The 17,265-nt window shown below is 38.7% G+C and overlaps 1 protein-coding gene across 1 annotated transcript in view; it reads left to right on the plus strand.

Annotated features, from left to right (window-relative positions):
- The first annotated feature begins 17,030 nt into the window (after positions 1 to 17,030).
- LOC135218794 (dipeptidyl peptidase 8-like) overlaps positions 17,031 to 17,265 on the plus strand; it is an 8,212-nt gene continuing 7,977 nt past the window's right edge. The window contains exon 1 of the mRNA XM_064255244.1: positions 17,031 to 17,156. Within this exon, the coding sequence (XP_064111314.1) occupies positions 17,031 to 17,156 (126 nt within the window). The remainder of the gene's footprint in view (positions 17,157 to 17,265) is intronic.

Below are 17,265 nucleotides of genomic sequence, written 5' to 3' on the forward strand. Positions count from 1 at the left end.
CCCCCCCCCCCCCCCCCCCCCCCCCCCGTCTACAACATAAACTATAATTGATATGGAAAAAAACAAAAGTAATCCAGAACAGGTATTTATTTAAGTTTCTCTCTGAGTATTTAATATTTTGTGTGGCCTCCATCTGCCTGTCAGCCTGCATTCTTGATGGGTATGATTTCATCAAATTGCAAAAAAAGCCGAGTCTCAAACTCCATTTCCCTGAGCACTTCGGTCACCTCTCTTCGCAGGTCGTCGAGGCTGGGTATGCCATCACAGTTCACTGTGCGTGCTTCAACATGATCCTTTAAGATACTACCAATGTTTTCACACACACATTAAGTCAGGGGAGCTACCTGGAAATTCACTTGACGAGGAGAAATCGATGCCACTGTTTTGAAGCAGCTCGTGTGTCTGAAGAGCCTTGAAAACATGGTGCTTTATCACACAAAAATGTGACTTCTGCAACATTTTCAGGATCTTTGAGGAAAGGAAATACTCCGCCAGTAAACACAGTTTCTCTGAAGTATTCACCATTCTATGACTGTCCTTTTTCTTTGATGATCCACATTAACCATTTGGCTGAGAAACAGAGAAAAATTCCCAAACATTCAGGACATTTCACAACTTGACAATAGTGCTCGTCATCATTGATATCATCCAACTTTGCAGCCCAAATGATGTCATTTTTAGATTTTGCTTCCTGACTGTGTAAATATTTAAGAAATGAACCACAAAACCATGCACAGTCTTCTCTCTGTTGCTGAGTGATGTTGGGCGTGCTATAACGTGAAATGGCTTCATACCAGATTTTTTCAATTCACGATATACGCACTATAACATCTCTTCTTTCACTGTTTTGTTTCTAGTTCAAGCGCAAATTTATGTAAAGACTTTCTTGGTCTACCCACTGCCTCAGCTATGGTGTCTTTTTACTCCTGAGTAAGGGACTTCAGGCCTTCCAAGATTCTCACTCTTTTCGCGATGACAGTCATATGGATTTTTGTTCCAGTTTCTTTTAACAAAGGATTCATCTCTTTTAATGTATTTAGCTATCCAGGAATGTGAAAATGAAGGATGCGCCAGCATCCCTGGCCTCTCTGAATGTTATAGCCCGGATTCGGTCAATCCATCTGATTTCTTCCGAGTCCATTAGCCATGGCTTTATCTAACTCTGTCACTCAGTCTGAAATACGAGAAATGTAAAATGAAAAATAGCTTAATAGAAACTTAAGATAAAATACTTGGAGATAGGCTATAGCCGAAAACTTCATTCATAATATATGTATGTATATATATATATATATATATATATATATATGTGTGTGTGTGTGTGTGTGTGTGTGTATATATATATATATATATATATATATATATATATATATATATATATATATAATCAAATCCCACAGGAAAATAATAGTCAGAAATCCAAGCGCTTTAGTCTTTACTAAGATATTGTCAAGGAGTTAATGAAGTACAATTGGAGAGAAAAGGTCTCAGGTACAAAACAATCAAGAATACCAGATGGTTAATTGTCAAAAGGGTAAAAATTAAAAGAGATAATCCAGGATTATCGGATATCACACGGTCACAAACCTAATCGAAATTACAAAGTACCTTTACAGTCCAAAACATGTAAAAACTGAATATATTAATTTTGTTGCTTATATTTATCTACAACTTTTTTCATAATGAAAGCATCAAGTTTAAATAAACCAAGACTTAAATTTAGAACATTTCTATTATTTGACTTGATGAACAAGAATCAATGATATTCCTTTTAACTGTGTCATTACATGGGATTAAGGCTCTTGCTTGACTCCAGTTTAATAGGATGGTCTGAATCTCTCATATGTACGAATAATGCATTCAATATTTGCCCAGTTCTCACAGAATAATTGATGTTGTTTGAGACGTTTTGTGAAAGAGATTTACTGGTCTTTATCACCACTTTTTGCAAGGAATTTCATATATGCAGCCTGGAAGATCATTATGAGAATTTTTTGTTATTATTAAACTCTTGACATTAATATTACTGAAAACAACATTTATGTTAAAAAGCTTTAAAATTCTAGGAATATCTAAAAACCTTTCATCATAGGGTAATTTTAGAATGTTATGCTTACTAAATTCAAGTTTGTCATTAGTTGAATAAAATGTTTTTCTAGCTCTTTTCCATGCCACATCTATAAAAGTCCTTGGGTATTTAAGTTTCAATGCAATATCATAAATAGCTTTAATTTCGCGTCAATAAACTGCGGGCTACAGACACGTAAAGCCCTTAGGAAAATTCCAGAAAAAAAAAAAAACAGAGAATTTAACATTTGATGGTGATTGGAGTAGTACTCAAACAAAAGAGACATGTTAGTTGATTTTCGAAAGACTGAAAAGGTGAAATTTCTATCATTTCTATGGACACTTACATCAAGAAAATTCAAATTACAATTTCTTTCTTCCTCTACAGTAAATTTTATAGAAGGGACTAAATTATTGAGATTATTAAGGAATTCCTGGAGATTTTCGTGAACTGGCCAAAATACAGAAGATATCATCCACATATCTAAACCATATAACTTTTTGGGGCAAAATTCTTGGTAAGAGTTTTGTCTCAAAAAATTCCATGTAATGCCCCTCCCTACCTTTATGTATGGTTTAGTCAAGACACATATACATATATCGAGCTACAGATATGAATCACGGTAATGTGATAAACTTATATAATGACTATGTGTGGGCAAAAGCACTACCACGCTACTGAGGACGAGATGGGCTTGATGCAATCTCCAAAACAAAAAATACCCGAGCGCGGCAAGGTATTTGAGATGGGAGGCGGCATAAACTTATATCTCTTGCGGTGGCAGGGTGTCTAAGGCTTCACTGCCAGTCCTGAATTGAGAGGTCGATGGTTTGCGCCTGTCGGTCGCCAATTCTATATCGCTTAATAAATTCCCCATTCGGTTAAACATTATATGAAAATATATTAATTCCGAGGTAGAGCAAATTAGATATTAAAGGACATCTGTAGCTCGACATATGTATATGAATCACGGTAATGTGATAAACTTATATAATGACTATGTGCGGGCAAAAGCACTACCACGCTACAGAGGACAAGATGTGCTTGATGCAGTCTCCAAAACAAAAAAATACCTGAGCGTGGTAAGGTATTTCAGATGGGAGGTGGCATAAACTTATATCTCTTGCAGTGGCGGGATTGTCTAAGTCTTCACTGCCAGTCCTGGAATTGAGAGGTCCGATGGTTCGCGCCTGTTGGTCGCCAATTCTATTATCGCTTAATAAATTCCCTCTGTTAAACACATATAAAATATATTATTCGAGGGAGAGCGAATTAGATATTAAAGGACATCTGTAGCTCGATATATAATATATATATATATATATATATATATATATATATATATATATATATATATCTTTATATATATATATATACCTAATGTCAGCTGATATCAACTCCCAAGACAACTTCTGCAATGAAACCATTACAACAGCATTGCGCAAGTTGAGATGAGATTACGTATTCATGTAATCATACGCGTAAGTCACTGAGGATTTAAGCCACACCCACCTTTTAAGTTTTCTACAGATGGCCAGTTCCGTGAAGGCATGACTATTTTTGACGATTTATTTGTGATTTAATTAAATATTCCGACTTACGTAACAGGATTGTACTGAGTTGTGAACATGGATGCCACTATATATATACATTTATATATACGGGCAGTCCCCGGCTTACGACGGGTTCAGCTTACGACGTTTCTGAGGTTTACAACACTTTCAATTATTTTTATCAGCAATTATTTCCAGTTTAGGAAACGCGTTACAAGGTTTACGTTTGCTTACAAACGCTGATCTAGCAAAGAAATATGACTCCAAAAATGCAAATAATCATATTTGAGGTTTTTTTTTTATGAAAAATGCTATAAGAATGCATTTTACATAGTTTTTATACAACCAAACAAAGCATTAAAAGTAAGGTTTTCTTAGGATTTTGATGATGTTCCGGCTTACGACGATTTTTGGCTTACGTGTCTCAAGAACGAAACCCCCATCATAACCCAGGGACTGCCTGTATATATATATATATATATATATATATATATATATATATATATATCTATATATATATATAATTATATATATAATTAAATTATTATGTATATATAATATATTAATATATATAATGTATGTATAGTAGCATCCATGTTCACGACTCAGTATGTCGTGAAAAGGGACGGCTCCCGCTTTTAGTGACAAACCTGCCACAACGTCATGTTAGTTTAGCAAGAAGAGACGATGACGTCGTGAATTCAGCTACGCATCCACGTAACTTTTAGTATGCGAATATTTGAACTAATATATACGACACTATGTGGCGGAGAAGGACTATCGATTCTGATAAAAAAAAAAATGGTTGGTGTTTTAATGAATTTCGTGAAGGTTTAGCCATGTATATTATATACAGAAAAGATAAATGCGGCAAGCGAAATCATGCCCGTATAGGAAGGACTCGCTCAAGGTAGCTAGATTTTTTAGCTTATCTGAAATAAAACTATTCTAAATTCTACCTTTTTGTACAATAACAAAAGTTAAAATTTTGGGGGGAAAATAAGACGTAATAAACAAGTTCCTGACGTAGTTCTAGAATGTTACTCACTGGTGTTACCAAGTTGTGATTAAGCCTGACTCAAGCGGGAAGCCCCATTCTTTTCCGAGGCATGAGAGCATTAGTGTGTTTTGCTACAGATTCTTGATTAATGGCCTGTTTGTCTGCCTCATAGAGTTTTGCAACAAAACACGTGCCAGAATTACCTTGAAATTAATTTATTTCATCTTGATGTCACTTCATGTTTCTTTGGGGTTGTTAACATGTAAGTAATGTGTGGGGAAATGTTTATGTATCCAAATTAATTTTTTATTTTCGTAATAAATCTTGTGAAATTTGTGAAACTCTGTCTTCTCAACCCCTCCCCCGAGTAGTAGCAGCTAAGTCCTTCAGGACCTTGCATTACCCAGAAACCAGGGCATGCTAACTAAAGTAAAACGAAATTTTTTTTGACACCGTTACAATCCTGCTACGTTTAGTCAGAATATTACGTAACTAAATCGCAAATAACTCTTCAACAATCGGCATGCCTTCACGGAACTGGCCGTCCTGTAATAACCTAAAATGTGGGTGTGGCCTAAATCATCGGTGACTTCACGTACGACTACGTGAATGCGTGATCTCATCTCAACTTGCGTAATACTGTTGTAATGTTCATTGTGGAAGTCGTCATGGAGTCGATATCAGCTGACATTTCTTTTTTTGGTGAGCCCAAACCCCGTAACTATAGGAGACTGATCGCCAAACCCCAGTCCTTACGAGAATCATGGTCTGCAATCGCCAATGTGTGACCCAGGCTTAATCTTGAAAGTTAAGAAGTTGTAAACCTTGGGAGAGCACTTCCCCAGTAATAGGAAATTGGAAATTAAAAAAGGTTGGGAGATTAGAATTCGAAAATTATTTGTCATGATTCTGTAAAGATATGTTTTAACATCTCCTTCACGATTAGGGTTATTAGAAAACTGAGGGGTTGTGATAAGTGATTATGAACAAGGCGTGATGCGACCTCCAGCTTACCCTCCCAGACGCATAGTTGTAAATATTTTATTCCTAACTTAACGTGAAGTAGTCTTCGTGAATAATAATCATGATTGGTACTATTCATACTAACAACAAAGATCAAATAAAAGGATACAAACATTAAACACTTTCATAGAGCCTTTTATCACAAAAAAAAAACATTAAAACAAATGCGCTATAATTTTTAAAAAATGGATTAATTAAAACCCAGGCAGTACCATTGACTCCCTGAGGAGTCACGTTTTAAAATATTATTTATAAATTACCTACACGATTATTTTAATTTTAAATTGCTTTAAGATACAAATATCGATAGAAAACTACTTGTCTATGAAGCAAAATGATGATTTTCTAAAATTTCATGACTTTTCTTATGACTTGAATTTGCAGCGATTTTGCCTATTTCACCCTTACACACTATTTCATTTTAGAAAATAGTAAATGTCACCTTACATTCATTACCCTCTAAATTAAAATAACATACATTTCCCTTCAAAAAAGACATATGTGTTACAATTGTTTTCTTAAAAGCTAATTTTATTCAAATTATTTTTTCCTAGTGACTCGATGATGTCAATGGGACTTAGGGGTATAGATACATAACAATATATTGTTGATTATTGACATAAAGAAATAAAAGCATCAACAACAACAACATACTCTGAATTTCAGTGGGGAAATTATAATTTCACCTTTGCTCTACTGTATATAGATTGGGTACACACACACACACCAAAACACTCGCGCGCGGACACAACTCTTACACTATATACAAAACAAACACATTCATATACATATACTAATAAATAACATGCACACGTAATTTAGATTGTTGCACGCATACACACACCACTTGCATACACAACCATACACACATACATCTGCACATATATCAAAACAAACACATGCATATACATGAACTAATACATAACACAAGCACACATAGAACATGGTATGTACACACACACACACACACACACACACACACACACACACACACACACACTCCCCTACCAAATCCTCTCACTGTAGACCGAGTTATGCGCAGGTTTGAACATACATGATTTACTCGTAGAGTAGCCTGCAGTAAATAATCAGATGACCTGATGAAACATGTGAAGTGGTGACACTGATGGGTTGTGCAAAAGCAGCAAAGCACACTAGACATTACTGAGTCTATCCTTGACAGTTCAGCTGAGATGGACCCAAAGTCTTTCTATTCCAAGAAAATTATTCATCACAAATTTCTCCGGGATTATTCATCACAAATTTCTGCCGTTCTAGAAAGCCTTGCAGATGAAAATATCAAGACAGCAGATATTGTTATTACAGGTAAGTTTATTTACTACTACAAAGATTCTTGAATTCAACAACAGGATTATATACATATACAAACGTAGACAGGCATGCACACGCACACACAGTCACGATGATTGCGTGAATCATAAAGGCACTTATTATATACGTTGTTATGATGTTTTCTTTGTATATATAGTAGATTTTTATATTGAATATAATCTAACGTTTGACAGTTGTTCCATTTACAGGCATTCCAGAGGGTGTGGAATCGGAAGTGATGAAGAAGATGTAAATGATGATCTTCTTGAGCCTTCTGGTATTCCAGATGATATAGCTGCTGAAGTAGATACTATGATTCCTGTAGACGATGATGAAGAAACGGAAGACATAGAAGAAACTGAAAGAAGGGATAAACCCTGCTGGATGAAGAAAAACATTGAAAGGAAAGAGATGGAATCGGAACGTGGAAAAGAGCGTGAATATGCTTCCAAGAAACTCTCAGAATTTTCCAGCGCTATCTCTTCAAATGAATGGGATATTTCATAAAGGTCTTTGAAGGTCTTATTGAACTCCTGTGCATGAACTATATATATAAAAAAAAAAAACTTTTTTTTTAAAAAATTTTTTTTTTTTTTCCATCTGTCCATCCACTGTGGTGTTTTTGTATGGTAACATTGCGTCCCGGGCTTTGGATAGTTACACATTCAGCTTACATTCAGCGATTATAATAATATCCTATTTCGAATATACGGTGTAATTTGCATACAGTAAATTATTAAAACACTTTTCAGTTACAAATGTACACCCAGATATCCTTTTATTTACCTAAAACTTACACATTGCGTAACTATCTAAAGCCCGGGACGCAGTGTTACCATACAAAAACACCACAGGCGGTTATGGACAGATGAAAAAAAAAAAAAAAAAAAAAAAAAAAAGAGAGTATAGTCGATATGCAAAACATGAGACTAATTGCCAAAGCTTTGAAGTTACATTTCATTAGGACTCGTGTTCTTGTCAGGATATAATATCAGATCAAGTGAGAAGGATTATTGGAGCAAGGCACAAGATCTTGAATGCCCTACCTTTGCTGCAACTATGAGCAGAAATAGGTTTCAGGAAATCAAGAAGTTTCTTCATTGTGCTGATAATGCAAACCTTGGTAATGAGAAAATGGCTAAAGTGAAACCTTTTGTGAAGTGAAACACTAGGCAATTTGGAATTCTTCAGAAATTCCGAGTATTGTCGAATCTATGACACCTTATTATGGACGTCAATAAGATTTGGATTCAAATCATGGATCATGGTCAGTTCAACTGGGATGCTCTATTATGTAAGAGTCTATTGAAGGTAAATCTGAAACCAGTTGTCCAAGGAACCTTTAGGAAGTAGAGTAATCCGGGAATGCATTTCTGCTTGCACTGAACCTAATAAGAGCAGGTTATATTTTGAGATTTTTTTTTACTTAATATGACATAGTCAAAAATCTGATCTGAAAGTAAAGGAAATAAATGCCACTGGTACAATCCTATTAAACAAAACAAAGCACTGTCCATTGCCTACTGCAAAAGATATGAAAAAGAGGCCAAGAGGATCCTATGACTATCGATCGGAAGGAAATGTTGAAATCTTTACGTGGAGTGATAATGCTGGTTGTTACTCTTTTGCAGTAACTGTGAAGGTCTTAAATCCGATTGGCATGGCAAAAACGGTTGGCAAAAAGGTGTAGGAAGAGTGAACATTGAACACCTTTCATAGTAAAAGCATATAATAAAGGCATGGGTGGTGTCGACTTATTCGACAGAGGTTTGTCATATTTCGTCGGTAGATCTAGGGTACCTATCCGCGGCGGCCCAGACTATGGCAGTTGCGGTATTTCTATGCAGTTTTACCTATTGAACAAGAATTTTAAGTAATATTTATTCGGACGATTGTAATTAACCCCCAGGGGCCAGTATCAAACACGGCGAAATACATCGGACGCTCCAATCCCTAGTGGATGTCGCATCCGTGGTTACGTTTCTTGCAGGTAATTCTAAAGAATATTTCCGCACGAACTGCAAGGAACGTAACCGCGGCTTACGGCATCCACTAGGGATTGGGCGTCCAATGTATTTCGCCGTGTTTTAGTACTGGCCCCTGGGGGTTAATTACAGTCGTCCGAATAAATATTACTTTAAATTCTTGTTCAGTAAGTAAAATAACCGGAAAACGTCAATTGCCATGGTCTAGGCCCCCGCGGATTGCTGTGTTTCGTCCTACAATAAGAGGTAAAAAGTGGCATTTTCCTCTTATTATTGCCGCTCTGAACACAGGGATGGTGTTTTGTTGGCGACTTTATGAAATCTGCACAGGAACGACAATTCCTAACAAAGAATATCGACGGTCTATTGTTCAGATCCTTGTCGAAAGAACAAAGCCTAAAAGGATGCGTTCAAAAGCCCTAAGGTCAGGCCCAAAAGGACGCAAAGCTCTCCCTCCAAGGGAATTAAGTAAGGACAGACAACACTAAACATCGTACTGAATCTCTACCAACTTCAAGAAGATGCATTGTGTAAGAAGAATGGGAAAATTCATTGCACAAAATGTAAGGTCACCCTCCATCTGAAGTCATGCTGGCAAATATTTCACGAAAAGTAGAATTTTGCTGTATGCATACCCTTTTATGCTGTACAGTTATGCACAAATCTTTTATTATGTTCTTAGATTTATGTAAGTTTTATGTATTCTATATGAAATGTTTCCTTTAGTATTTACTCAACACAGGAACTTTGCATTTTTGTTTATTCCATTTGTTACTTGCTTTCTTTGCATAAGTTGCTTCCACTCAGGATTGTACAAACGTGTGTTCATATGCTTATAATTCAAAGACACTTTATACCCTGAAGTCCCATTGACTCCCTTGGGAGTCACACCTGTATATTCCATGAATATACAAATAATAAAAAAATCCAGTAACAGGTAATCAAATATATCAAAAACTCTCCAGAAATTGAGTTTATCAAAAATCAAAACATAATAAAGCACATTGGTACCAGCTGGGGTTAATTAATGTAATATTACGAAAAGAAATTAAAAACAGGTAAAAACGTTTCGAACGTTGGAAGTAGCTCTGCACTTAAAAAAAAAAAAAAAAAAAGGAACTATGCAGTATGCACGGAACTGTGTTCGTTGGGTGAAGAACGCCCAGGAACCATGAACCAACTGATCAGGAATTTTGGATTCCAATCTTTTGAATAACATTCATTTATATGTTATTTTTTTTATGCCGTAAGAACGTTGATAATTAAATATTGTGGTTTTGTTTATGCTGTTTGATATTAATGTAGAATATTTGCGTAAAACGTTTCAGAACTTTGTAGATGAGATGGCAACTACAAATGATAACGTCGATGGCTCAAGAGCCGAGTTCTTATTGGCCGAAAGTCCTTAACGTGATGTAAACAAAGTAGTTCCCGGAGTCCTTTTTGATAGTATTGCGGGATCAGCATGCGCGTGCGTAACTCTACTAGTTTATGAATGTGATTTAACTTACGAATTTTGTCGTAAGACTCGTGGAATAAGTAATTATTTCACACCATGTGCCAGTTTAACGGTCCGATGATGCTTTCTGAAGGAATCGCTGCTGAAGGAAAGGTGAGTTTGGACAACGCAGGGGAGGAGAGGCCTATAGCCTACTACTTCCTACCTAGCTAGGTAGTACCTAATTGGCTAGATATGGCATTCTTGCGCGAGGCCGGTGTCATTTTGAAGTGGAATTCAACCCAATTTGGACTGAATATACCTATATATTAGGCTCTGGAGTCCCTGGCTAGGTCTATAGGGTATAGGTAAAATCAAACAGGATCAGCCTTTGGGTAAAAACTGCAGACTAGCCAAGTAGCCTAGGTACCTACCTAGGTACTTCCACCGCCTGAGGCATGAGGGCCGCCAGTCACCGATACGTTTAGCCTAGGGTAAACAACCGCATGGCCTGGATCAACTCACCGACGATCACGGCATGTCACCCTCCGAAAAAGTACTTAGATATAATGCGTCCTGACACTGGAGATGGGCATCAGTCACAACTTGTTGGTGAGAGACGGAGCTAGGCTAAAGACCTCTACTCTCCTTTCGAAATAGGTAGTAAGTATTTTCTCCGAAGTTAGAAATTAAAGGCAAATTTAAGCCATTAAACAGAGGGTATTGAAAATGGGGTGACCAACGTAGTGAAATCTCACCAAAACGCTTTCGAAGTTTTACTTAGGGGGAAAAATCAGCGACTACCAACCCTTATCCGGTGGACAGGTCTTATTCACCCGATATTTAAATGGTGAAAATGGAAACAAGAATACAATTACAACTCCCAAGCATACCATTTCAAAAGATTGAAGTTTCGTCAACATAATGTAATATATGAAAAAGCCCCATACGACTAAAATAAGCGTGTGACGCTCTTCGTAAAATATGTTTTTAAGGCAGTTTTGAAATCCAATATGGAGGTTATCGTGGGATGTACAGGTTCTGATCAGTGACGAAAATCATCTTTCCCAGCCTTCCCAGCAATCATTTGAACATGTTAGCATACCTATATAGGGGGAAACATCAGTACAGGCCAACCCTCATCACGGTAGACGGGTCTTATTCACACTCGATATTTAATTGGTGAAAACATGAATACAATTGCAAACTCTAAGCATACCATTTAAAAGACTGAAGTTTCGTCAACATATTGTGATATGTAAAGCCCCATACGAACTAAAATAAAGCATGTGAGCTCTTCGTAAAATATGTTTTCAAGGCAGTTTTGAAATCCAATATGGCGGCTACGTTTTTCATGGACGGTTTTCTCATCAGTGACGGACACCATCTTTCCCAGCCTTCCCAGCACTCATTGAAACAATGTTAGGCGTATGTATGTAACGTTTATTGATCTTACTCAAGATTGCAGTTGTAATCAGCACAATAAAACAACATTTTGTTGCCTATATTAGTGAAAGTATGAAAACTTGTTATTCCCGGGGTTATGGTTGGAACTGAATTCATTCTTACCTTGTAATCGGCGGTTTTTATCCTTACTGCCATCCACAACTGAAACTCCACAGTGCTTATTTGATTGTTATTATACACATTTTGGTCTCAGTTCACTCCACATTGCACTTTAAACCCGTGCTGTTCCTGGTTTCCTTAAGCGCGCGCGCCGTAAACACAATTACAAACAGCAGACGACGACAGACGACGAAACTGCAAAAGTTTTATTCCCTAAACTGTTTACTTTACTCGTTTTTTATTTAGTTTAAATTTACATTGTTATTTAAAAATTTTGATTTAATTCATGTATATTATCCCTTTTTTGCAACCAAATTACCCCGAAAAATTACAGATATTTCTAACTTAGATAAAATCAAATGTTTCTAACGTTTTTCGTACTCTGGCTGCCGGAAAACCATAGAGGAACGAATACGGAAAAGTGCATAGAGGAACGACTACGTTTTTTTTTTTTTTTTTTACTTTTTGTTTTTGCTAGCACTTTTCATTGATTTCAGTCTTTATTAGTATTTGAATTTCTTAAATAATCGTTATGCCAGAAATAAATGTAACCTTTAATGTTTGCATGCTTTAATGTTTGCATGCATAAGAATGGCAAAATCATCGTTGCACATTAGTGGAGGCTTCACACATACGCCGTTCCATTATCCTGTTAAGCGTCCGCCCCTGATGAGCTCGCTGCTAACGTTACCGTCACGCTGTTTTTGTAATCAGCGATCATAGCACTGATGATAGTTTTTCAAAGTTAATATGATTTTTATGCTTGTTATTCATACTGTAATTAACTGTAGGAAATTCTCTCTCTCTCTCTCTCTCTCTCTCTCTCTCTCTCTCTCTCTCTCTCTCTCTCTCTCGGCGTCCAGTCACCCGGCAAAGAACAGTCATCTTCACTCCCGCAATTGGAAGAAAGTTTGTATCATCACTGGAGGATTCAGAACTAGAGCTCTCATCATCAAATAGGTTATCAATATCACACTCCTCATCTAGTATTTGATTGATCTCACCTAAAGAAATATGCCTCCTCTTTGGGCTTCTTGGACATTCATTGTGAAAGACGCGAAATCCAATTTTGTCTCGATAAACGCCCGAAGCGTATTGAAAGAAAACCAACAACAGGACAGGCAGTTTTCTAGCATAAGCGACCACCAAGAAAGAGTTGCCAGGCTGGAAATAAGTTTTCCCATGTGCTGAGAGTGTTACCAAATGATGTTCCTACACTTTCTATACGAGTAAACGTATTATTACGGGGCTGACGGCTTGACAAGCACAGTTAAAGTCTTGAACGTAATATCCCGTTGAAGGCGCTACCGAGTAGATCGCGGTAAACGTATTATTACGTTGGGTGACGCTTAACAGGGTTATAAACTGTTTCCATGTGAATTCTAGTTGTCATAGTAATGCAATAATGATTAAAATTGCTTTAATATTTATGTATATATACTTCCAATACATTAGCCTAATTTCACCAATTTCACGTTTTTGTGTGTAGTCTTATACCCAGTTTGGAGGTCAACACATACCGAATGGCAACAGAGAGAGAGAGAGAGAGAGAGAGAGAGAGAGAGAGAGAGAGAGAGAGAGAGAGAGAGAGGAGGAAAGGAAGGCGGAGGAAACGAAGAAGAAAAGGGAATGGCCGGTGGAGGGGGGGGGGGGGGGGGGGTGGGGGGGGGGGTTGGGGAGAGGGTAGGTGGAGCTTTATACGCGTGTTCGTATCCATTTCTGCATAATGGAGTTTTTGTCTCTTGGTACAAGGACAAGTGTCGTTATTCTTTACGATTAGTGATTCACGATACCCTTATATATATGCGCATTACGATTATAACAATTACATGTATAGCTGATAACAATCTGCTGAATAACTGGTAAACGTTCTGCAATGACAGTTGAGTATAGCAATTATTACAATAGGTACGAAAGTCAAGATGTCGTGACGTCATAATACAGAAACTTGAAAGAACGTTCTAATTCAGAAAAATAATTACTTAAATTTGAGTCAGAGTCGAGTTACTTTTTCAATAACGAATATTTTCAAATTAATCATCATAATATGTAAAATATTGATGTTTTACTACTTATTTAAAAACTTAGCCAAGAGCACGCTTCTCGTCATTCTTCTACCCCAACAGCTGTTTTACGCCTGGCTTGTTTGGTTGATGAGAAATCGTGTTTCGATTGTTGTGATAAAAGTGCTCCAGCGTCTGTGGGTACAAGTGGTGTGCGGATTTATCACAGGAAATGGTTAGTTTATTGACACAAGCTACTCCGTAAACATCGAGATGGCGTCCAATCTTCTTAAAATACCTCGAGTTTGTAAGTAAAAATGTTGGAACGCGTTTTGGTCTTTTGGTGAGATTTGCATACGTTTGAGACCGTTTTCAGTACCCTCTGTTTAAATCTGTTTAAATCTTAAATTGGCCTTATTCTTAATTTCTAACTTTGGGGAAAATACTTGACTTCGCAAAGGAGAGTAGAGGTCTTTAGCTCCGTTTCTCACCAACAACAAGTCGCGACTGATGCCCATCTCGGGTGTCAGGACGCGTTATAATGTACTTTTTCGGAGGGTGGCTTGCATTGATGGTAGGTGGCCTGCGTGGCCTGCTGTGATGATCTACCCTATGTAACGTTTATTGATCTTACTCAAGATTGCAGTTGTAATCAGCACAATAAAACAACATTTTGTTGCCTATATTACTGAAAATATGAAACTTTTTATTCCCGGGGTCATGGTTTCAACTGAATTCATTCTTACCTTGTAATTGGTGGTTTTTATCCTTACTGCCATCACAACTGAAACTCCACAGTTGCTTATTTGATTGTTTATTATACACATTTTGGTCTCAGTTCACTCCACATGCACTTTAAAACAAGTTGCTGTTCCTGGTTCCTAGCGCGCACGCGCCACAAACAGTTACGAACAGACGACGAAAACTGCAAAGTTTTATTCCCTAAATTGTTTATTTTACTCTTATTTAGTTCAAATTTACTTTGTTATTTAAAAATGCTAATTTAATTCATGTATATTATCCCTTTTTTGCAACCAAATTACCGTGAAAAATTACAGATATTTCTAAAGTAGATACAATCAAATGTTTCTAATGTTTTCGTACATCTGGCTGTCGAAAACCATAGAGGAACGACTACGGATAAGTGAATTATATACATATTTTTTTTCGTTACGACAAGGGTGGGATACAAACCTTTCGTCCTTTTACAATAGAAGGTTACTAGCGGCAGCTGGGATAGGTCGTAAGCTTTCGAACAAGGGGTTCGGTAGTTGTTTATGCTGTCCGAAAGTGCTTGCGACTGGTAGGTGAAGAATCACTTTTGCTTTCGGCCTGCTGGTGGTTTAGACGTGTTTATCTTCGCTCTATGCCGCTTTTTTGTCGTTTGCTTTTCGTATATATAGTTGTTTCTTTTTCTGTTTATATATTGTGTGACTGAAAATTGTAAGTACAAAATTATTCACATTCTTTATTATTGAATCACATTGAAGTGATTTTGTTTTGTTGGGATCATGAGTTCTACCTACGCCCTCCTGTACCGACGATTGCAGGGGACTGAAGGGCGTAAGTGCGGGAAATTCAGAAGTTTCCCAGAATTGATCCTTATATTTTGTGTGCTTGGCTGCTAGGGGGGAGAGCGCGCTCGCGCCGAGCCGTGTATTTTGGATGAAATGTGTAAGTGAAAATTGTAAGTAAGTACTCTTTTTCATTTATATTTTTGCCCTGTGTGCTCGGTGCCGAGGGCGCGAATGCGCTCGGCACGAGCCCTTTGTTTTGTATGAAAGTGAAATCGCTAGTGCAGTATTCTTTTTCATTTTCATATATTATTTTGATTGCATCATATTCATTGGATCAAGGTTTCCGCTCTTACCCGGGAATTGATCCTTCCCCTTTTATTTGTGTGAAAGTGAAATCGCAAGTGCAGTATTCTTTTTCATTTTCATATATTATTTTGACTACATCAATTCATCATGGATCAAGGTTTCCGCTCATAATCGGGATGGATCTTTTCCCTTGCGCTTGGTGCCGAGGGCGCGAATGCGCTCGACCCCGAGCCCTTTATTTATGTGAAATTTTGGGTGAAATGTATGAGTGAAAATTGTAAGTAAGTACTCTTTTTCATTTATATTTTTGCCTTGTGCGCTCGGTGCGAGGGCACGAATGCGCTCGGCACGAGCACTTTATTTTTGTGTGAAAGTGGAATCGCAATTGCAGTATTCTTTTTCATTTTCATATATTATTATTGATTGCATCAATATTCATTATGGATCAAGATTCCGCTCAGGCCGGGACCGGGAATTGATCCTTATGCCCTTGCACTTGGTGCCGAGGGCACAATTGCTCTCGGGCCGTGCCGTATATTGTTTTGGGTGCTATGCGGGGGTGGGAGAAGCGGGGGCCTGCCCCCCCTCACTCCCGCGGATGGCCTTCCCCTTGGGGGGGGGGGGGGGTGGGGGGGGGGGGTTATCCGGGTGCCTTCTCCTCGCCCGATCTGTCCGAGCGAGGAGGATGGGCGCTCGGTGCCCCGACATACAATTGTATTCGGGGTCTGCGCTCGTTCGGGATGGGGCTCGCCCCCCCGCGCGAGGGGACTCACCCCCCCCTCACTCTACTATTGCTTCCGCAGGTACTACTGCCACGAGGGATAACCTTGGTCAGGTGTGGGCGTCCTTCGGTCTGCAGGGCGTGCTTAGTGTCCAGGGGCTGCTGCTTTATCTGCCTGGACCTGCTGCGGTCACCCATGGAGCGGTGACCACGACAACGACCTTGTCGACTCCAGGGTACGCCACCCCTCTCACCTGGTATACTCGCCTCATGTGGGAACAGTCTCGCCTACAACCACTGTGCAGGGCCGTTCGCCGTACCGAGGGTGGGGGGGTGTGGGGGGGCATGCCGCCGCCGCTCGGGGTTGCTGCGCTGCCGCGACCAGACTTTCACTGCCCTCCCTAGCTCGCCCCTGGACCTGCCGCCGGTACCAGGATGTCGCTGGCTGCTGCTCCACCTCCTGTGTTACTGGTGCTGCCTGCCGTACCTGCCGATACTGTGGCGGGCTGTCCCTGCCGATGCTGTGGCTGGCTGTCCCTGCTGATGCTGTGCTGGCTGTGCCTGCCATTCCTGAGATGCCCATACCTGCTGACGTCGTCCCAGTTCGTGTTGGTGCTGCCCCAGACTTTGGTCTGTCGGTACAGGTGCGTCCGGGCCCGCCCTGTGGCTTCGGCTACAGCAGCCCCGGCTCCGCCCTGGATGGCAAGATCTTACGTCTGTCCTGAGGAAGCTGAAGAAGAAGAGGATTAAGGT

This window comes from Macrobrachium nipponense, chromosome 1 (assembly GCF_015104395.2).
Source record: "Macrobrachium nipponense isolate FS-2020 chromosome 1, ASM1510439v2, whole genome shotgun sequence".
Classification (NCBI taxonomy): domain Eukaryota; kingdom Metazoa; phylum Arthropoda; class Malacostraca; order Decapoda; family Palaemonidae; genus Macrobrachium; species Macrobrachium nipponense.